We start from the raw sequence: 23,282 nt of genomic DNA on the forward strand, positions 1-23,282 counted from the left end.
TGTAAAAATATAAAAAAAAAGTAATTCCTATATGATACGTCAATAACCAAAAGCTTACTAATTGTTGGCTGCCAAACTTATTAACCATTTCTTAGCACTAATTCTTGAAACTATCAAGGCCAAAACGTTGCCAAACTTGAGAATCCACCTCCATTTATCGTATTCATGAACAAAGTTTTCAACATGTTAATTGAAATTCATTATTTTTGTATGTTATAAAGCAATTAATTTGAATGAACTTTCCAAAACGGAACCCGTTTGAAAAATTGCGTTTTAGATAGCCAAAATTTATGTGTTGCTTTTTTTTTGAACAACTTATTTTAATATTTTGAAGATTATTTATACTGATCAATGAAGCATACTTAAAAATAAACTATGGAACAAAGCTTAATTCCTTGCACTCAACAAATTCTAGTCCATTGAGTTTGTTATAAATGTCTACAGATACTTTTGTATGGCAACGCATCTAATATCTATTTTTTTCAGAAAAAAAAAATACATCTATCTATTATCTTATGCAATGCTGATAGTCTATCGTACGTATTCTGTTGCCAGGAGTACCTTATGTAAGCCCACATATCATTAATCTAATAATAGCTGGAGCTTTTATGTTTGGAATTATATTCGTTGGCTTTAAATTATTATTTCACATAAGATTTATCTATCAGCTGACAACACAAAGATCAAATCTTTCAAAAAGTTTGTATATTTTAGCTTAGATACCCTTGTAGTGGTAGTATACTAATACTTTCCGGTTCCAAATTGTCATCGACTTCCGTCTGCCGAAATTGACCCACTTTAATTGAGCTAACTCAAAGAGTGTGTTGCAAGCGGCATTGAATCTTAATTATGGCTTTTCTTTAAGGCCCTATCGATTAGCTTTTACACACACCACTGGTTTGTAACATCATGTTGAAAACTCAACCAATTCAAACAACAAAAGTTGAGGCTAATAAGAAACTTTACATGGCTAAATGCAGAATTTGAATAGGCCCTACAAACATTTCCATCCATAAATATGTAAATTATAGACAACATATGAGTTTTGATTTAGATATCACGCTTATGACACGTGCAAGATATATATTTATATATATTAGAATTGTATAAGTATGTAAATGTATATGAAACGTGTCGAAATTGAGTGGAACAATAACTTAATATATAATCTAATATAGTTCGTATCAAAATTGATGATTAAATGAAATATATTCAGAATTTTGTATACATTATAAAGAAAAACCCACAGTAAATAATATATATTTATTATGAATACTTAATATAAAAATATTGAAATTTATTAAAAAAAAAAAGACAAGTAAGTGCTTACGACTTTGTTAATGATTATGCAAAAACTGATGTAAATTTTATAATTAAAATTGGGCATATAAATGCCCAAGACTTTGGCAAATATTGAAGAAATGCCCAAAGCGTTGAGTTATTTATAGGTCACAGCGAATGGGCCTTAGCTCTATTTAAAGTCCACTTGAACAACCTTAACAATGAGCCAAACGCCGGTCGAGACAGCGGCACATTAAATGTGCTTTTAATTAAATTAGTAGGCAAATCATAAGTAAAAAGGCCAAACAGACAACTGAGGCTGAGTTATCAAATAAAATGAAAAAAAATATACAACAGCTGAGCTATAAACAATACACACATATCTCACAGGTAACTGAATGTACCAAAAATAAAAATGACTCTAAAGTTGGATGGAAGGTCGATTGCTGGAGTCGTTGCTTTGATGAGTGCTAAGTGACCGCAGCCTCTAAAACTCAAAGCTCAGTTCAAACTCAAAGCTGAAAGATACAAATGCTCAAGTCCAAAGTTTTTACCTCAGCGCGGGGTATTTTTTTAATATAGTTAAGTATATACGAATGTTAAATACATAATTTGGTGCAACCGTCTGGCAGTCGCGCCTGAAACTTGTTTTCATCTGGACCAATCCAGTTTAATGTTCGCAGCCTGAAATCGTAAACCACTTCAACTAGAACTCCGAATAGTTCTAATAATATACACTTGACATGCCTTCGATTAGCACATTCTTGCATTCTTTTTTTTGTTTAGATTTGATCTTAGCACAGTGCGTGGGTGCTAGTCGAATTCATGGGTATTCTCATCATATTTGCTCATTCCTCTAAAGTTGATGTCACCATTACCCAAAGAGTCTATATTTCCAGATGATATGTAAGCAGTTAAGAGCCTGAAATATGGCCTAAGTGTAAAATCGTCAAATCGAACTTAAATTTAAATAACTCTTTTAGAAAACTTTTTTTTCTTTTGATGTGCCTCCAGTTTTACAGGATGTTAATAAACTTAATTACTAACATTCAAATCCAATTTACCCACTTAAAAAAAAAAGTAAATAGACAAGCAAAAAGAAATGTCTCATTTTTGGCCTACATATCTCCTTTTTACACCCTTGTAGAAGGTATTATAATCTAAACATAAATATATTAAAAAAATATTCTGTTTTCCAAGATATTTATACCAAACTCAGCATCTAATGTCTACAAGTGTATTAAATCGTCTACTTTTTAAACTATTCTTACTTTATCTATTTGTAAATTAAGACCGATTTGATACGAAATAAAAAAGTCGCATATAAATGTTTTCTACCCATTTTCCACCTTTACCAATGAAATTTTGCGAAGTCTTGCTAAATTGAACATTTAGTGAAAGAGCTCTAAGCGAATATTTCAATATATTTTGTATATTTTTTTTGCATTTATTAAACAAATTTTTCAAATGTTATTTTTAATAAAACTGCTTTTATATAATGTATATGCAAATCTACTTTTTATCAGTACAATGAGCTGTCTGCTTCTTTTGATACAGTATAAACAAGTCTTTTGATTCTGAAGTTATGCTAATAGAACGAGGTGCAGTTTTTTTTTATTAATTTTTTTTTTTATAAAAAAACATTTTTTTATTGTACGCAGTTGATTAAACCGGTTGCAAACAAATGAACGAGCTTTGATGCGAAATGCATCACAAAAATAAAAAAATAAAAAATTTATTTAGATTCACAAGAGGTTTTTTAAATATACAGTCAGAAATATTTTTAAGAGCAGAGTAAGATATATATATATATATAACTATTTCTGTGTCAAAGACTTTCCACTTAATTATTTCGGGCATTCAAGAATAAAATTCTCTTGACTCAGCTTTTCTATGAAAAGGCGCGCAGTTATGTGCACAAATAAATGACACTTGCCCCGCACTTGAGCCACATCAAAAGTCACGAATCATATTACGTGCCACATGCGACGCTGCCGCTTGCCGTTAGCCGCTAGCAAAGAGCAAGAGGCAGAGAGCAAACAGCGGTGCAACCAATTGCAAACGTAAACAATCGTCAGTGCGCAGGAGCCGCACGTTGTGCTCAGAAAATGGTGTAGAAGAGCTTTCGCTTTTCACGCAAAAGGAAAAGCTTCGAGTGAGCACTCAGTCAATTGCGGACAATTTGAGTGAGCGCTACGTTAAATATTTTGTCAGGCATTTAAACGTACTGAGTGCGGGCCATAACGAAATAGTTGGCAACGTTTTTGGCCCATTGTGCGAGCTGTTACGCGTCAAGGCGTCGCTAGCCACGTCGACGTGGCTAATTGAAGGCAATGCCAAGCCACAAGTGACATAAACTCGCGGAGACTCAATCGCAACAGTTCTTAAAAAACATTCAATTAATTGTTGAACGATCGAGAAGTTTGCAATGCACTGCGCGAAATAAATATGCAATTAGCAATAAATGTCAAATACAAATAAAATCCAACCACTGAGCTTCTGGCTGGCAGAAAGCCAGCAAACGTAACCCGCAGTCAACAAAACAGCTAACAGAAGGCAGACAACACACACACACACACACACACACATAGAGAGAGGAGCGTCCAACCATGTCGAGCGCCAGGTAGGCCAACACCCACCAACCATGCAGCACCCCAGAGATTGGTCATATCTTGCATTCATGGTCAAGCCGTTTGGGCCAACATGCATATGACGTTCATATTATGTTTTGTTTTTTTTTTTTTTTTCATATATTTGTTGTGTGCAATCAATAAATTGATTTTTGATTGCTTTGGTTGGGTTTTTCCTATCTGTCCACCCACACGCCTATTGTCTGTTTAGCATTTGTTTTCCTCTATTTTATTTATTTTTCGTGTTTTTTTTTGTTGCCATTTTCCTTGTTTGTGTCGGCGTCGCATTGACTGGCACTGTTTGTGCCCTTTTCTCATTCATTTGGCTTTTGTGTGCGCTACAACAGTGCGTATGTGTAATCAAGGCTGAAAACCAATTTCGAACCGGTTCAATCATGGAAACCCATTTGCCTTTTTATCATGAACCAAACCATAAATCGGCTTGGCAGTATTAAGAATAACCGAAGCTTAAGCTGAACCGAATTGAACTAAAACAAAAAAAAATCAAATACACTTTTAAAAGTTTAAAATAGTTTTAATTGATTATCATTTTATAATATATAATAAATAGAAAAAAAAGGGATATACAAAAATAATAAAAGTAATATAATTAGGTATATTATTATGCTATGAGTTTTGAATGTTTTGTAAAAACCCCCAAATTATTATGTACACAAATGAAAATATTGTATAGCTTGTAATATTTTAAACAATTAGAATATTATTATATATAATATAAAATAATATAGTATACAACTTTTTATGCTGCAACACCCTTTTTATTTTTTTTTTCGTTTTTTTTTGTTTTCTATTTTTTTTATTTTTAAGTAAATCGTCTGATCAGCACAATTTTTACTTAGCATGAAAATTGTATTCAACTTTTGAATATTTGTTTCAGTGTTTTTAAATTTTGCATACAACTAAGTTTTTTAGATGGCAGCTTATAATTTTAATTTGTCATCTGAGCTTTAGTTAGTTTTCAAATGCCCAAAAGTGTTAGATTTTATTTATCATTTATCATTTATATTTTATTATTTATTTATACATCTTTCTAAAACTCATCTTTGTTGAACTTTAACTTTTCTGCTGTATTTTGGTTTACCCAAAATTGCAACCTCAATTAACATTGGTAAAAATAATTAACTGTTCCTAGCTGATATAATTCGTAACAGGTAATATGTAGGTAATCGAAATTCGTTAGGTCCAAAGTTTCCTCAACGACTTGTTTATGTCGCTGGCTGGTCACGCACTTTGCCAAACTAAACAGCTAAAACAACAAGCCACACAGCGGACAGACAGACAGACAGACATGACTCTGACATTTATGAGAACCATTGAGAATGGATGTGTTTTATTTGCAAATTATTATTTACTCGTGCTGTGCTCGAGCTAGCTGCCAGCTATAAATAGGACGAGCAAGTGTCACAAATTGAAATGAAAATGTGCAAAGCAACTGCAAGTCATGAAAATAAAATGCGATACATTTCGAATGAAATGGGAAGAGTCAGTTAAATTAAGTAAAAAGGGTTCGAACTATTATTACTGCAGTTTGTTAGCCAATTTAGTACATTTGGCGCACTTAGCTGGCGCCTTTGAAATTGCCAACAGCTAGCCTCAAGCTAGCCAGACAATTTCCATGTAATTAGGGATAATCGTGCGTCTAAAATATGCACGAATTATGCATACACTTACAGTTAACGGCAAATTGGCCAAAAAGGAGGAGCGCAGGGCTTCAATTACGAAATAGGACACTGTGCAGGGCAAAGGCCAAACAGTTGAATTTTAAATGAGTCATCCGACAGCTGGAGAGCAAACCGAACCCACGCCCACATTGCGGCCAGCTCGTCGGCTTGGCGCCAATAAGTGTCCTGCTTGATCCTTTATTTTTTGTGTGTCGACGCTTGGCAGACCAGCATTACATTAAGTTTTAATTATATTTGCCATTGGGATTTAATTAATATGTGATTTTTTTTTATGCTCGCAGTCTGCTTGACGCGCTCTGCTGCGGCAGCGGCGCTCGCCTGGCGCTGGGCACCTCGGTAATTACCTACCTGATAGCCTATAATGAGGCTGCCGCCCCGGGTCTGGTCTTTGGCACAGTGCTGGCCACCATTTATGGCACTATGGCAGGTGAGTAGCAGCCAGGCGTTGCTTTTCTACACATTTTATAACTAACTCTTGTGCTAAACAGCGCGCTGCAAGTCGAGTCTGCGCAGCCTGCAAATGCCCTATGTGCGGGCCACAAACAAATTTGACTTTGGCTGCCTATTTCTGGCCACCTGGATGGATGCACTGACGGCCATGTGCGCCTGTGCGGCGCTCGCTCGCACTCTGAGCGCCTGTCTGGATGCCATGACGGGCGGCTTGGCCAGAATACTTATACTTGGTATGTGTGCACAATATTTCTGCCTGCACTGTAGCGCGCTTAACCAATTTTGTTGCCTAATTTTAGGCCGCAATTCACCCGCCAATGAACCTTGGCCGGATGTGCTTGGTGTGGCCGTTGTCTTTCTGGTCACTGGCATGTTCATGCTGGGTCTCGAGGTGCGTTCCACCTGCAACTGCATCTTGCAACAAGCCTTTACTTTGCATAACTAATTTTTGCTTCTCTTTCGCAGCACTCGAAGGCCTTCAGCTTCATCATGACACTCGGCATGTTCGGTCTCAATGCAATTCTCAGCGCTGTCGGCTGGTGGCGTGGCGATTTTCTGGCCTGGTCGGAGAACTACTTTCAGCCAAACGGCATTAGCAGCGTAAGTGGATCAATCCCTACATTCGACCCGCGCGCTCCGCCCCCCATTCATAGTCAGTCTCTGATAGTTCGCTAATGGGCGTGTTTTTAGGTCAGTGCACTTTGCGCCCTTTCTGTAGTCTTTTTGTTTTTTTTTTTATCGATTTTTAGCCGCATTGCCGCCGGCGGCTTTCGTGACTGGCGGCAATTGAAGCCGCAGGATGTAAGCTTTTGATTATGACACGGCATCCTACGTTTTTTGTGCAGCGGATCCTCTACTCTGCAGAGTTGTTTGTGGTGTTTAAAAGGATTAGAGTCTTGTTTTGTTTTTGTGAGTTAGTATAATTATTTTTGGCATAAAAATTCGTAAACAGTGGACTCTCTCTCCCTCTCTCTGTCTATCTCTCTCCTATGGGTATGATATATTCTTTTCTAGCTCCTGAAAAGTCCTTTTAATTTAGTTTATTCAACTGAATATGTAGATCATGCGAAATATTTAAGGAATAAACAGAAGTAAACTCTTCAGAATGAGGAACCCCGTTTGGTTGTTTTTAGTATAAAGGTAGGCTATGTTCGTTAATTTATGTTAAGTAAGGTTATGTTAGTTTATGTAAAGTTAGGATGTTTTGGGTTATGTTATGTCAACTTAGGCTATGTTAAACGAGATGTTGGTTGACACAACATAGATCTTTAGCTCTATAGTGTTGCCTTAGGTTTATACATTTTTCCACGAGACTATATTATTGAATAAATTTTCCACTATTGTACAGTATTCAGCAATAGTGTAAAGTATATATAGCCTAGAAACTTTTCTTTAGACATGAGACACAGCATAGGATTGATAATAGGCCACAATTTTACTTTTTGTTCCCGCGCACCCATCACTCCCTCCCTCTCCATATATCTTCCTCATTACCACAATTGATTTCTCATTTACCTTTCTTTATCTCTCTCTTTACAGTTCCTCTTGACGACCGCATTGCTAACCTATGCGTTTCCCAGCGTTTACCCTCAGCAGCATCGCGGTGGTCGCATCACGGCGTTCATGGTCGTAGCTCTGGTGTGCATTTCGTTGCTGCTGACCGCCATTTGTCTGTCCACAGTGCTGCATTTCAAGTGAGTTATACGTCAATCAAATAAAAGAAAGATAACCCCTTGTTTGCCTTACAAACAGAACCCGGGAAGATTATGTGGCCGTGCCGCTCTTCAACATATTGGATGACAGTGGCTTCCATAAGCTGGTGCCTGCCTCTGCTTGCATGTTGCTGTTGACCAGCTCGGCGGCGTTTCTAGAAATCTTTCCCGAACTATATGGCATCGTGGTGCGTCTGGCCACCTCCGAGTGTGTAATGGTGGGCATGGTTCGGGTTCAGTTTTTGCCTTTCGTTTGGCCATCTACCAAAAATAAAAACAAACGGCCGTGGCTGTTGCCTAACCGGGTGCATAGGGATTGGAGGTTCGCACTTCTTGCTAATACTCGGACAATAGCTCGTCGGACTGGTCGGGGTTTTTTCCTTTCCCTTTTGCACTTACCATAAACACATAGTTTAAGTGCGATCAAAAAAAATAAAAAAAAACTTATTGATTTAAGTAAATCCATTGAAACAAAAAAAAACCGGATTCTAGTATGGGTACCATTAATGTGTCCCGACCGAACACCCAAATTCAAACTATTCAATTTCGCGTAAGTGAGAGAACTAAGGTGTTGATCGTCTCTCTTTCTCTTTACCCTCCCTACCTTGACAAGCAAAAAAAAAATGGAATGTGGATGCTTGTCCCTATTTCAGGTTCTTAAACCATCACTATAAATTGCAAGCGGCTAACATGGGTACTTGACAGATAAAACAATTAATTATGGAATTAGGATATCATATCATATAAGCTAATATAATTCGTTTATTCACGCATTGTTCAATTTGTTGCCAATTAATAGCAAGGTGAGTATAACTCTATTTACAAAAAAAATATACAGTTTCCAAACAAAATTTGAATCCAAAGTTAATATGATGAATGTGCAATAACTAGTTTAAATCCCATAACGAAATTAAGGGGAAGGAGAAATTCACCAACATTATCTTGAGACTTGACGGATAGTAATTAATTTACCGTCTTGCTAAATTAACTGCATTTAAATGTTCATGTGTGTATATAATTACATATATCTATAGGCATTGGTTTAAACTCTTACTCACGCGATATCCTTCGAAGCAGACGTTGGGCCCAATGTATACGACGATTATGATCGCTGTTGCTAAATATTACAAAAGAAAGTTATAAGTATATAAACACATGTATATATATATATATATATATATATATATATGAGCAACGGTCAAGGTCGGTGGTGTAGGAATTTCCTCTCGCTTTAACTTATTTAGGCATATTCATTGCACATTTTGTTTTAAAGAAATTAGTAAAAGAAAGAAAAAAATTAAAGGAAATAAAAATTAAAACTAAGGATCTATTAGCCGTCCATCTTGGCAACGTTAAACAATTAATGGAATTATATGGCAATGCTGCTAAGCAAGCGAAAGGGGTACACCAAAAGTAATACAGACTCGGCTCCTTTGTTACTCTCTGCAGGTTACACTATATGCTTAGTGCATGCGGTCCCGATGGTGCTGCATAAATAGTAAGCGTTTCACCCGCTTGACGCCGTTTTCCGAGGCTATGCCAGATGTTGTTCTTCGCAAGACAGCGGCTGATAAGTAAAATAGCAACAAAATTGGTTCTGCTGGGTTGCTAAGTGCGACACGTGCTCTTGGTGTTGCCCTTGTCTGGTCCGATCTCCCCCTCTGGTAGTGCCGACTAGTACGTCTAAATCTAGTCAACTGAGCAGGCACGGAAACTGTGGAAGCCTTAATTAGTTCCAAGTCTCAACACTAGCACATATAAATACCTTTTCTTTAAGGGTCACCCCGAATCACAATTAGGTTAGTGGGTCGAGTTGTTATGAAGGTTTTTGGTTTCTATTAGCGTACCAAAAGAACACTTCCAAACTGTACTACAATTGCAGCCTTGGTCGTTGATGTCTTTGCAAAAAAATTATTTGCAAAGAAAGAAAAAATGTTATGAACTTAACTCGCACGCGCTTCAAATATATCTGACATGCTGAGCTGTACTTTTAACCTTTACTACTTCCCAACGACAAAAAAAATAAGGAAGCTTTCAAAAGCTCTACATCACGCGATTATATTTTAAAACGGTACTATGGCCTGATCTTATCACCTTTTTCCTCTCTATTCGCCCTATTCGGTTGCGCATGCCCTCAGCTGTGCAATAAACGAAGAATTGGCTTCCAGCGCGGTCGGTAAAGCAGTAACTAAACTAGAGCAGCTGATCAACAAGCAGATTCGTTTGGGGAGTGCAAAGCAGCCACTACACCACAGTTTATGCAGCGCTACTTGCTAGCGGGACATAAACTGAAATAACTATAATAACTGTTGAGTTAGAACTTGTTACTAGTTTGTATATCTTTGAGATGAAAAGTACCGATGCATTTACCTGTTTCATTAGCTAGTTGATAGTAGGCTGGGCTGACTTTTTGTACAACAATCGCCGGAATGAAAACTGGTGCAAGCTTAGAACTAAACTTCTTTTGCGCGTTACTCTGACAAAAATTGCGGGCGAAGACTTTCGTACCGGCAGTAAGACTTATGTTTCGGCTGCGCAAATTATATATCTTAGCATTTCTATTATGTGACTGAGCTACATTGTCTTTAGCTATCTGACGGATTACTTGTAAGGCTGTGGGCCTCTCAATAGCAGTGTCTTCGGACAAGAGGTTAAGTCGCTTTAGCAAGTCATAGTCTTTACCGTTTAACATCATATTCTGTCCAAACGCTAAAAAAATATGGAGAGTACCCTGTACTTTGGTGAACGCTGGCTCTCAAGGCAGCACAAATGGCGTACAGCTTTTTATCCCAATTTGAATGATCTTTTCCGATATAGGCTCTAATAGCCGCTAATACTGATCTATTTACTCGCTCACTCGCATTACTTTGTGGCGAGTATATTGCCGTTCGAATGTGGATGATTCCATACCGGGTAAGAAAAGCTTTAAAGACACTAGAAATGAACTGAGAGCCATTGTCGGTCAGAATAGTTTCTGGCACGCCGAAAGTGCAAAACAGTGTGTTTTCTAGATAGTCGATAATTTTGTTGGTAGTAAACGCGCGAAGAGGCCACATAAAATGAAATTTAGTATTATGGTCTACAACCATCAGGAGACCTATATTGCCGTTCTTGGACCGAGGATATGGCCCTAGAAGATCCATGTAGAGCTTCTGAAATGGCCGTTCTGACGTCATAGGCTTGCCCATTGGAGGTCTCAACACTACATTGGGGCTTTTCGTTTGCCGACAAACTTTACAATTGACTATATATTCATGAATTTGGGCCGACATTTTTGGCCAAAACAAGTATCTCTTGAGTTTCTCTATTGTTTTTCCGATGCCACTGTGTGCAGCGTTAGGGGGATTGTGGGCTCTCTCTATCACTTGTAGGGTGAGAGACGAAGGTATCCAGAGTTTCCAGGATTGTTTCTCCTGAATGCTATATCCCGTCGCTGGCTCAGTACGTTTATATATAAAACCGTCGATTATCTGTAAATCCGGTAATCTGGATTGGTTAGAAGAAATACTGTCTATCAGATCCAGATAGTTTGGCGATTTGAATTCGGGTGAAGACAGGTCAACTATGGGACCTTGCTCCTCGAATTCCGCAAGCTCTGTCTCATTTTGACGCGATAGCGCATCAGCGACAACATTTTGTGTACCGCTACGATGCGAGACTTTAAACTTGAAGCCCTGTAATTTGATCACCCATCTACCTTGACGTCCTCTGAGATCCTTCTGTCTCATGAGCCATTGTAAGGAAGCATGATCAGTTATTACTTCGAAGTCCTGTCCTTCTATATACGCTCTAAATTTAAAAATACCTCTTATTACGGCTAAGCATTCCAGATCGGTCACACTATAATTCCGTTGGGCCTTTGACAGTTTCTCTGACATGTATGCTATTGGAGCCTCCTCTTCCTGTTCATTTAGTTGAGCTAGAACGCATCCTAAACCAGTTGTGCTAGCATCGCAAACTAATCTAAAAGGTTTTGAGAAGTCGGGTGTAGCCAATACAGGTGCAGAAGTTAAAAGTGTTTTTAAGGTGTTGAAAGCGGAATCAGCATCAGTGTTCCATTTCAATACTTTCGATTTCTTTAGCAACTCTGTAAGCGGAAAGCTAACTGTTGCATAATGATTAACGAAACGTCTGTACCATCCAGCGAGTCCAAGAAAACGTCTCAGTTGTTTTACACTTTTTGGTACAGGGAATTCGTTAATAGCTTGTATTTTGCTAGGGTCCGTCTTTAGTTGACCATACCCAATTATAAAGCCCAAATATTTAATTTCCCGCATACAAAATTTTGATTTTGCGATGTTGATTGTCAAGTTCGCTTTACGCAAGTGCAGCGCTACTTCCTGCAAAAGCAACATATGCGAATCGAAGTCCTCTGATAGCAGAAGTAAATCATCTAAGTAGACAAATACGCGGGTCCGCAAATGGGCTGGTATCACGCGTTCCATTAGTCTACAAAGCGTTTGAGGAGCGTTACACAATCCAAACGGCATTACTTTGTATTGAAATAATGGACGATTAGGGACTGTAAAAGCGGTATACTGACGTGATTTTTCTTCTAGGGGTATCTGCCAGAATGCGTGCTTCATATCGAGGCCCGTTATATATTTAGCCGGCGGCAGACGACTAAGAATTCCGTCGATATGGGGTAGAGGGTACGCATCTTTACGAGTGTACTTATTTATGACTCGAGAATCTAGACACAGCCTGTTTTTATCCTTTCTTTGCACAAGGACGCAGTTGCTGCTCCAGGGGCTATGCGATACCTCTATTATATCTAAAGCTAGCATTTTCTCGATCTCGTCAAACATTAGCTTTTCAACGGCTGGCGAAATAGGCCAATGTCTTTGTTTGACGGGGGTCACATTATCTATTTCAATGCGATGTTCGATTAACTCAGTGCGTCCTAATCCTTCCTTTTCATAAGAATAGAAATTAGAAATGATCGAATTTAATCGTGACTTTTCTTCAGCGGTTAGCTGATGCATTTTCGCTGTTTCCTGGATATCCTGTTCGTTACTGTTGTCTAATTCATTTACGGACTCATCAGGACGAATTAAATTCGTTAACAGTCCAAAGTCCTGCCAAAAATTTATGCCTAAGTAAACATCTTGTTTCAAATCGGGTATAACATAAAAATCAACATTATGCACTTGTTTTCGAAATTCAACTTTAAGTGTCAGTTTGCCTACCACTGGGCAAATAGCGTTGTTAGCTGTTCGGATTGATCCAGAGCATTTGCGCGCTTTGGGATGTGACAACAGTGACTTAGCTGCAACATTACCGAGGCAACTAATCGTCGCTCCGGAATCTAATAATGCTACATATTTTTCTCCCTCTAGGCTTAACTCAGTGTACAAGCGGTTATCTGAGCTCATAAACACTGATTGAACGAGCTTCTTACGAAGACTTTTAATATTTTTCCAGAATTTCCTAAGTCGAACAGTAGAGCGTTTTGGCCGACTGAGAAATTCGATGGGTTCTATGCTGCTAAAAATTCGTCTTCGTGTGTCAAGATAGTGTTTTACTCTAATATGGTACGGTACGTACTTATTTTCAATATCAGTTTGAGTTGCAGTCTCGGCGACTGAACATGTATTTGCCATATAAGTTGTAAATATAGTATTTGGAGTTGATTGCTCCAAACTACCATATGACTGTATTTCTGGCAAGGACTTTATTCTTTTGTGGGATGCGTCAAACTGGTGTTGGTCTGCGCATCCCGCTTCCGGTTTCCCAAAAGATTGCATTTGCTACAATTGGGTTTAAAAGTATTTTTAGCACCGCAACCGTAGCAGAATATACGCCTTTCTCCCATGCAGTCATCGAATCGGTGTCCCACTTTATCGCAATTCCAGCACACTATTTTCTTGTTCTGTATTTCTGAAATATTATCTTCTATATCATTATTTTCCAGTAACTCAGAGACATTACCTCTACCGTATTTGGTTCGATTGGGAAACGAGCCAGTTTCTCTACAGAAACTTTCATGTTTCTTAACTTCCTCTCTTAATTCTGCTCGAGTTCTAATCTTCAAATGCAATAGTTCGTACCTGAGCGCTGTTCTCGCATTGCGTTTTAATAGGTCAACAAGCTTGTCTTCGCTTATTTCGTTAGATAATTGGCTAACCAGGCCTTCAATCGCTGATTGAAAATCATCAAATGTCTCCTGATCTTTCTGGCGTCTTTTCCTAATTAGTTCCCACAAGTCAAAGTCGTCTTTAACGTCCTCGAATCTAAGTCGGAAATCCGTACAGAAAGCCAACCAGGTATACTGTGGGTTTTTCTTGTGGAAGCTCCAAAACCAATCATTGGCTTTCCCGAAGAAAAGTAAATGAAGATTGTCACAAAGCAGCCTATAGTCGCCGTTCAAATTTTGAGCCGTTAATGAACGAATTCGATACAAGAATTCATCTATCTGCATAGAGTCTTTCGAACCGTCAAATTTAAGTCGCCAGGTTTGCATAATGCTAGCTGCTTTTTCTGAACTCAAACTTGAGTTTGATCGATTGCTACCTCTGGGGCTGTATGGTCCGCAGTCAAGGGGTATGTCAGAGTTCTGGGCACTATTAGGGAGAGTATCAGCACCTAATCCCCTTGGAGACTGAACTAATCTAGAGCGTGTTGATTCAGCTTGCTCACTTCGTACATTTAATGTTGCTAACTTCTCTTGCAGTGATTGTTCAACAGAAGCTTTAATAACGTTTTTGAGTTCTGCTATTAAAGTCCTTTGCTGAGATTGTAGAGCTTCGTTGATATAGGTAATTGTCTCTACATTTGGACCATTGTCCACTGACTTATTTCCGTTGCTGCCTAAAGACATGCAACTACCTAAATATTCTCTATGATTTCGATTCATAGACCTAGTTTGCATACTTCGCTTGGGCGTGGCTCCTCGCCCTTTTCCGAATCGCTGACCTCTCCTGATACCTGTAGTAGTCGAACCATCTTGGCAAGGTAGAGTATTTCGCGATAGAGTTTCGTCTGTTTCAGCATTACCAGCTGAGTGTAACTCCGCTGCCAGTGTATTGTTCATAAATATTAGTTGCCCTGGGTTGCAATCTGCCTCACATACTGGACATTTTGGGGTTGTCTTTAGTGTATTGCTTATGCAAACGTCGTGAAAACGGTGTTGACAAGGAGTAGTCGCAGATAGCTGTTCTGCTTGCAATTGCTCATGGCAAATGCCACAAAATGGATCTTGCGCGTTAATCGCTGCAACTATGCTCTCTGTGCTTCGTCTCACTGCCATAATGAATGCAAACTTTCGCTTGTTTCCAAACAACAAAAGGAAAACTAAATAGGACTTGTATTATTAAGTCTTGGTTATTTATTCTATCTGTCTTTTTCCCACACGTTATTGCTTACAATCCTTAAGCAAACCTGAGTAGTTGAATTTGTGCTATTTATTTTACTGGAGTCTATTTCTGATTTGGATTTTTACTGCTCATGGACTACTAGACAACATCCGAAATATTTCCAGTTTGTTGTAATTCCAAATAGTCCTTGAAACAATTAACCCAAATTTGATTATTATTCCCTCTTTTCCGATCTTACCCGCTGCTTAAAGTACTAGTAATTAATTGTGGTCGACTAATCCAGCAATGCCTGAATTACAATCGCAAATTCCTACAACTAACTACTGTCTGAACACAACGTATTTTCCCGAGAAAGGGGCCTAACAGGTAATTAAAAAATAATAGGTAGTAATTGATATGGTATAACTTCGAGTTTCGATTGGGGATTGTTGTGCACTAGGTGTTAGTCGTGCTTACGCAAGAAGTAAAAGTTTTACGTTCTTGCTAGGGTCCCACGTGTTGGGCGCCATATATGTGATGGTGGGGATGGTTCGGGTTCAGTTTTTGCCTTTCGTTTGGCCATCTACCAAAAATAAAAACAAACGGCCGTGGCTGTTGCCTAACCGGGTGCATAGGGATTGGAGGTTCGCACTTCTTGCTAATACTCGGACAATAGCTCGTCGGACTGGTCGGGGTTTTTTCCTTTCCCTTTTGCACTTACCATAAACACATAGTTTAAGTGCGATCAAAAAAAATAAAAAAAAACTTATTGATTTAAGTAAATCCATTGAAACAAAAAAAAACCGGATTCTAGTATGGGTACCATTAATGTGTCCCGACCGAACACCCAAATTCAAACTATTCAATTTCGCGTAAGTGAGAGAACTAAGGTGTTGATCGTCTCTCTTTCTCTTTACCCTCCCTACCTTGACAAGCAAAAAAAAAAATGGAATGTGGATGCTTGTCCCTATTTCAGGTTCTTAAACCATCACTATAAATTGCAAGCGGCTAACATGGGTACTTGACAGATAAAACAATTAATTATGGAATTAGGATATCATATCATATAAGCTAATATAATTCGTTTATTCACGCATTGTTCAATTTGTTGCCAATTAATAGCAAGGTGAGTATAACTCTATTTACAAAAAAAATATACAGTTTCCAAACAAAATTTGAATCCAAAGTTAATATGATGAATGTGCAATAACTAGTTTAAATCCCATAACGAAATTAAGGGGAAGGAGAAATTCACCAACATTATCTTGAGACTTGACGGATAGTAATTAATTTACCGTCTTGCTAAATTAACTGCATTTAAATGTTCATGTGTGTATATAATTACATATATCTATAGGCATTGGTTTAAACTCTTACTCACGCGATATCCTTCGAAGCAGACGTTGGGCCCAATGTATACGACGATTATGATCGCTGTTGCTAAATATTACAAAAGAAAGTTATAAGTATATAAACACATGTATATATATATATATATATATATATATATATGAGCAACGGTCAAGGTCGGTGGTGTAGGAATTTCCTCTCGCTTTAACTTATTTAGGCATATTCATTGCACATTTTGTTTTAAAGAAATTAGTAAAAGAAAGAAAAAAATTAAAGGAAATAAAAATTAAAACTAAGGATCTATTAGCCGTCCATCTTGGCAACGTTAAACAATTAATGGAATTATATGGCAATGCTGCTAAGCAAGCGAAAGGGGTACACCAAAAGTAATACAGACTCGGCTCCTTTGTTACTCTCTGCAGGTTACACTATATGCTTAGTGCATGCGGTCCCGATGGTGCTGCATAAATAGTAAGCGTTTCACCCGCTTGACGCCGTTTTCCGAGGCTATGCCAGATGTTGTTCTTCGCAAGACAGCGGCTGATAAGTAAAATAGCAACAAAATTGGTTCTGCTGGGTTGCTAAGTGCGACACGTGCTCTTGGTGTTGCCCTTGTCTGGTCCGATCTCCCCCTCTGGTAGTGCCGACTAGTACGTCTAAATCTAGTCAACTGAGCAGGCACGGAAACTGTGGAAGCCTTAATTAGTTCCAAGTCTCAACACTAGCACATATAAATACCTTTTCTTTAAGGGTCACCCCGAATCACAATTAGGTTAGTGGGTCGAGTTGTTATGAAGGTTTTTGGTTTCTATTAGCGTACCAAAAGAACACTTCCAAACTGTACTACAATTGCAGCCTTGGTCGTTGATGTCTTTGCAAAAAAATTATTTGCAAAGAAAGAAAAAATGTTATGAACTTAACTCGCACGCGCTTCAAATATATCTGACATGCTGAGCTGTACTTTTAACCTTTACTACTTCCCAACGACAAAAAAAATAAGGAAGCTTTCAAAAGCTCTACATCACGCGATTATATTTTAAAACGGTACTATGGCCTGATCTTATCACCTTTTTCCTCTCTATTCGCCCTATTCGGTTGCGCATGCCCTCAGCTGTGCAATAAACGAAGAATTGGCTTCCAGCGCGGTCGGTAAAGCAGTAACTAAACTAGAGCAGCTGATCAACAAGCAGATTCGTTTGGGGAGTGCAAAGCAGCCACTACAAGTGGCGCATTCTCAGCAAGCAAATCAGTTACGAGAGCTCGGACAGCGGCAATCCTGTTCTGGCCGTCTTCATAGCGGGCAGCCTGTGCGCCATGTTGGCCTTCGCCTGTCCCTTGCAGCATCTCAGCTACTGCCTGGCGGCCAGTCATCTAACGGCCGTTTTTCTGCGTGCCTTCTACTTGTTATACATCCCGTATCGCCCCAAGTTCATGCAGCCCAGCAGCAGCGAGTCCTCCCTCTCCTACAGTCGCCTCTCCACGGCGCCCATAGCCAAGAGCAGCAGCAGCAGCAGCGCCGCCACGGCCAGTTCCAGTCGCGTGAAGCGCAGTCTCTGGAACATTGGCTTGCCCAAACAGAGGGGCCTGAAGAAGCCGAAGAATAAGCAGCGCAATAAGCCAGAGGTCGAAAAGGAATGGCTACTGCTGGGCGAACCAACGTCGCCCTGCCCTCAGCGCGAGGGCAGAGATGTGGAGTCTACCATATTGTCAGATAGCGAGCCACCGGTGAGTGTATAGCTGAATATTCGCTCCCTAAAGCAACAATGTCAAATATTGTCGTTATTCTTATGTCCCAAACTGGGATAGGATACAGGATACGAATCAATTGACATTTCTTTCTTTATTTTACAATCGGGATTAGAACCATGGTTGACATCATCTTTTAACAACATCTCATTTATATTGTGTGATTCTCACAGTTCGAGCCTTTTACTTAGTCCATAATATTACAATTTCCTAAATCTTCTCTAATAATTTTCAAACTCTATTCCGACAGCCATCTGACTTTGAGTATCCTGATAAGTTCGACAAAAGCGATTCGGATACCTCAACGGACATCGATGCTATAGTTGATGAGTATCGTCAGAAGGTAAAGGTAAGTTAACTATATGCTCTACCTTCGCTCAAACCAAACTGGAACTCTGCCTTGCTTTCAGGTGACCACAGCTGGCCCGCTGGAGCGAAGCGTTCGGGTGCCCACCGTCAGCTCGTGGAGGGTGACAATTTTTGCGATTGTCGTCATCGGATTGGGTATCGCCCTGTGTGTGGCTGGCCTGGTGCTGCGCTGGGCACCTGCCGCATTCACCGGCGCAATTGGCGTCTTTATTGTGGCCATTATGATGGGCATCATACCGCAGTACACGGGCAGCGTGATCAATGTGAGTCCCGTGCTGTGCGCCATGTGCCTGCTGCTGAGCGTTGTCTTCTTCTCGGCCTGTGCGGTCCACTCCTGGCCTGGCGTGCTCGTCTGGCTGCTCGGCGGACTCATTCTGCTGATGCGCTGTGATAAATATTGCTGCAACTGCTTCGATCAGACAACCATATTGAATGCCCAGCTCATTCCCAGTGTTTCCGGCAAGGCATCGACATCGGCGGCAGCGGTTGCAGCCACCAGCATTAGGATGCCGCGTCCGCCCAAGGGTGTGATTAGCTTGCCGCAACGCGTCAGCGGCATCAGATGACAGTCGGAGTCCTCCGAAGAGGAGGGCGAGGATCTGTTTCACGAGGACTTCAATGTGCGCGACTACGATGAGGATGATGCCAATGAGGATTGCTGGACTGACTAGCTGGCAGCCTTTGTGTGACGCCTTTTTAATGTAGCTAGGCTTTTAACTATTAGAATGCGGATTATCAATGACGAATCTTGCTTGAAGCTAGTATTATACAAACTATAAATTTATATATTTATGTATGCCATCATTCTAGCTAGAGTCTATTATATACAAACAAATCTATATGTTTCTAGTTTCTAATAAATAACGCATGTCCAAATAGCTGTACGGAAATGTACTCAAATTTAGAAAAGGGCGATTAATATATAAATGCTCTATGTGGGTTATATTATAATTGATTCAGCTTTAGCCATTTGGATGAAGTTGATTTCTAAATCTGGCAACATTAGTCTTGGTCAAAATTCATATAAAATGGGACACTCATATCCTATGCACATAGGTTAAAATTACCCACATCCATAACTCGGTCAAAATCAAAATCTCAGAGCATCTAACATATTTTACAGATATACGAATGTTTGAATACTAACAAGAGTTTTGATTATAGTGCTCACAGATGTCAATAAGAGTTATTAAGAGCACACGATTAAACGTATTCACTTAAACATCTAGATGCTCGTGCTCCATCAGATAATCAACTAGCTCCTCGATGGGCTGCATTATCGTCTGCTCGTAGTCCGGCTGCATCTGCATCACTCTCAGATACATTTCGCTACGGTCACAGTTGAGGTAAGAGTCAAATTTCTCTGGTTCATCCGCCCGCAGTTTGTTGGATATGCTTGCCGACATCTTTGTCTGTGGCTCGGTTAAGGCTTTAACTATCAGACCAAACAGGCGGGTGCGTTGGCAATCCTTCATAAAGTTCTCCCTGCTAATCAGACCAGTGGGCAGGCCGAGTCGCACAAATTCGGAATGAAGACAATCATAATAATACTCCAGTGCCGGCTCATAAATCTCACGTCTCTGCCTGGCCGACGGAACAAGTATATAGAGCACGAAGAGCACATCCAATGTGGGGGAGCAATACTCGGTCAACTGGAAGTCCACAATGCAACAGGAGCTGGGCAAGCAGTCATCCTCGTTGGCAAAACCAAACAGTATATTCCGATCCCAAGTATCACGATGACAGAGCACATTTCGAATGGTCTTAGAAGGTTCTACTAGATGTTCCGATTTGGTCAGCAGCTGGTAAAGTTCTTCCTTGATGAATCTTTGGGCTTTGTCTGTTTGATATTTCTCATGTCGTGCAGCTAGGAAAACGATTCCCTGTTTTGAAATATCTTTTATATAAGGTTAATTTTTAAGGTTTAGTTATATGGATTGCGCACCTTCAATCCTGTGATAAACCACTCGTTTTGCATGTTCATAAGCAGTTCGTTGAACACTTTTTTGTAGCGATCGCCAATATAAAATTGTTCAGCCTCCTCCCAGGCAATGCTTGCCGCATGCAGAGCTGCCAGATGCTCCAGCACCAACTTATAATGTTCAAAGGAGTAACACTCCGTGGGCTTGAGATGCCGATACTGCAAGGTGAGATCCTCCAGCACCATTATGTCGTCTCGACTGTAATAACACTGCGGAAAGAGCTTGCGGCTCGCTAAGAAAAAAATTATGGAATATTTATATTGAATAAAAAACTCCTGGATTTTAGAGATAACTTGGTCTAGCCTAACTAATGATACTAAATAATCGACAGTAACCAATTTTAATTAAGCCGTGAGATAAACACCTGGCTTACGACTTAGTTTACAAACTAAATATAAACCCACCATATCTCTGTATGTTGGGCAACAATTGCCTGTAGATATTCGTTTCTTTACGAAAGACTCCTTTTCGTTCACATTCGGCTCTTTGTGGTGGATTTTTGTAGGGTATACTCTTTACAAAGTATTGCAAGTGATGCTTGGAGTTAGTTTTTGTGTCTTCCAATTCCAAGCGCAGCTTATAGTACTCGCCCATGTAGCCCATTAGATCGTTCGAGCCCGCATCAAGATGTCGCTCCAATAAAACCAAATTATCATCGTCTGTTTTCAGATGAAGCGTACGTAATGCTATCAGACGACATTCCTCCAAGCTGAGCAGTTCCATTAATGCTGGCAGTTAGATCCATACTAAAGAGAACCGAGATTTCACAATCTTTTCAAACTTCCAAAAACCGTTCATCTTTGTAAAGAATATATCAGAAGTTATCATATAATTCTTTTATTTTTCTAACACACCTACAAATTTTTGTTTCATATCAGTGCTAAGATAATCTGGAAGCAAAAACTTTCGGAGCTGATAAGATGTGTGTTACCAGGTGAGCATTGTGTAAAGAGTGAAGATAAGACAGGGCCATTTCACTTGACTTGTTTATAGTATGTCAGCTCCAATAAATCCTCGATGCAGTCATATATATAACATCTGAAATCCTCATGTTCGTCCATTAATCTGAGCACCGCTTGGGTACGATCCACATTACAGAAACGATGAAATTCCATGGGCTGTTCATCCTTGAGCTTCTTCAGATAGTTTTCGGGGAGTCGCAGTATGGTCGCGGCTATGCAGTTGTAGGTGGCACCAAAGAGAGCAAAGTCCTGTAGGGATTGGTCGAAGTCAGCTCGACTGAGCTGCTCCCGCTGCGCATCGATATCCATGACTGTTAGCTCTGCTACCAAGTGCTCATAATAGTAGCCAGTTATGCGCTCCATCATCTGCTTGCGCTGCGCCGGCTCCACATTAAGGTAACTGGCCATGAGCAGGTCCACAGCTGGCGGTGCATAGCGGCACAGCTGAAAGTCCACCAGCACACAGCCTACATCCTGGGGATGTTCCTTGTGATAGAACACATTTCCGCCCCAGGCGTCACGGTGCAGGAAAACATTACGATGCACGGGCGAAGGATTTGCCATGAAATAGACTCGATCCAGGCAACGTGGCAACTCATTGGCAATATAATCCTGAGCAGCTGCATCCTTACGCACCTGGGGATGTGCAGCAGCAACAGCCAGCACAGCCTGCAAATGCAAAAATTGTATTGCCATAAAGTCTTTTGTGTATGCGCCCAAATGTCACCTTTAAGCCGGTCGTCCACCAGACAATATCAGGATCGATGGACTTCTCCAGCAGCCACTCCCTGAATACCACGCCAATGGTCAGCCGATGGCGTCGCTCATAGGCCACGCTGCTGGCATGTAGGGTAGCCAATGCCTTGATCATGGGTCGCAGCTCCTGTTCGCTTAGGAAGCGCGTCTTCGAGGGCAGCGATCTGTAGCCCAGATCCTCAATATTTTGCATTACGAACAGATCATCCCGGGTGAAATAGCACTTGGCACACCACACATGAGCAGCTAATTGGGATTAATAATAAGAAATGTAAATTAAATGGGATCTATGACATAGATAACTGTAATTGGAGCACTTTCTTAATCTTTTTGAAATACAAAGTAAAATTTTTATAAAAGAAATTAAATGCCTGATAAATTTTCGTCAATGTTCAAGTTTTGATAAGGTATGAAAAACATAATAAAACTTGTAATTGTTTCAATTGATAAGATGCAAGATTAAACAGAATAAATCTATTTTCGGCAAATCTATTTTATACAAAAGAAATATAATAAAGTAATCCCATTTCGTCCGATAATTGTATTGCCATAAATTGTTATCAATAATTAAAAAAGAATAACTAGGGATTGTGCTTTATGAAGCGATTAGACTAGATTTTGAGTATACCAACTGACCAAGAGTACTTATAAATTAAGACTTACACAAATTTTTCAGTTCATTCAGCAGCAATCCATAGAGCTTAGCCTCCTTTTTAATAATACTGGACTTTTCCTCGTAGTAGGACATATTTGCATTCTCGTATGCCACAGATTTGACAAAGAGGCGCATTGTGCGCTGCTCTGACTCATTTTCCAATAGATAGCTGAGTATTAGATGATAATATTCTCCTAGGAAGCCCATATTCTCTATGGCTGGCAAAATTTCAAATTTCTTTAGGCTCCCATTTTCATTCTTATCCTCCAGCACAGCTTTCAGTATGTTCTCGCATTCGTCCACCGTAAACAGTTCCAGGCGATTGGCACGCGTCAGCACGGGATTGTAGATATCTTCGCTCATGATCAAATATTTTTAAATTTACGTCCAC

At 39.7% G+C, this 23,282-nt stretch overlaps 3 protein-coding genes across 3 annotated transcripts; 1 reads left to right on the forward strand and 2 right to left on the reverse strand.

Moving 5' to 3' along the window:
• Nucleotides 1-3,474: 3,474 nt before the first annotated feature.
• Nucleotides 3,475-19,384, forward strand: LOC115758417. The gene is made up of 10 exons (XM_030699065.1): nucleotides 3,475-3,904; nucleotides 5,896-6,041; nucleotides 6,103-6,297; nucleotides 6,364-6,455; nucleotides 6,530-6,664; nucleotides 7,604-7,758; nucleotides 7,817-7,984; nucleotides 17,645-18,146; nucleotides 18,418-18,516; nucleotides 18,578-19,384. The coding sequence occupies exons 1-10, from the start codon at nucleotides 3,891-3,893 to the stop codon at nucleotides 19,100-19,102; spliced, it is 2,031 nt and encodes a 676-aa protein (XP_030554925.1). The 5' UTR covers nucleotides 3,475-3,890; the 3' UTR covers nucleotides 19,103-19,384.
• A 109-nt stretch (nucleotides 19,385-19,493) lies between these two features.
• LOC115758419 lies at nucleotides 19,494-21,243 on the reverse strand. Its single transcript, XM_030699067.1, has 3 exons — nucleotides 20,923-21,243; nucleotides 20,482-20,750; nucleotides 19,494-20,419 (listed from the first exon to the last, which is right to left on the reverse strand). Exons 1-3 carry the CDS (start codon nucleotides 21,239-21,241, stop codon nucleotides 19,754-19,756), a joined length of 1,254 nt encoding a protein of 417 aa, XP_030554927.1. The 5' UTR covers nucleotides 21,242-21,243; the 3' UTR covers nucleotides 19,494-19,753.
• A 96-nt stretch (nucleotides 21,244-21,339) lies between these two features.
• Nucleotides 21,340-23,277, reverse strand: LOC115758418. Its single transcript, XM_030699066.1, has 3 exons — nucleotides 22,900-23,277; nucleotides 22,208-22,482; nucleotides 21,340-22,149 (listed from the first exon to the last, which is right to left on the reverse strand). The coding sequence occupies exons 1-3, from the start codon at nucleotides 23,252-23,254 to the stop codon at nucleotides 21,493-21,495; spliced, it is 1,287 nt and encodes a 428-aa protein (XP_030554926.1). The 5' UTR covers nucleotides 23,255-23,277; the 3' UTR covers nucleotides 21,340-21,492.
• Between the last annotated feature and the right edge of the window lie 5 nt (nucleotides 23,278-23,282).

Source organism: Drosophila novamexicana, unplaced genomic scaffold (genome assembly GCF_003285875.2).
Source record: "Drosophila novamexicana strain 15010-1031.04,08,12 unplaced genomic scaffold, DnovRS2.1 tig00000193-arrow-pilon, whole genome shotgun sequence".
Taxonomy (NCBI): Eukaryota; Metazoa; Arthropoda; class Insecta; order Diptera; family Drosophilidae; genus Drosophila; species Drosophila novamexicana.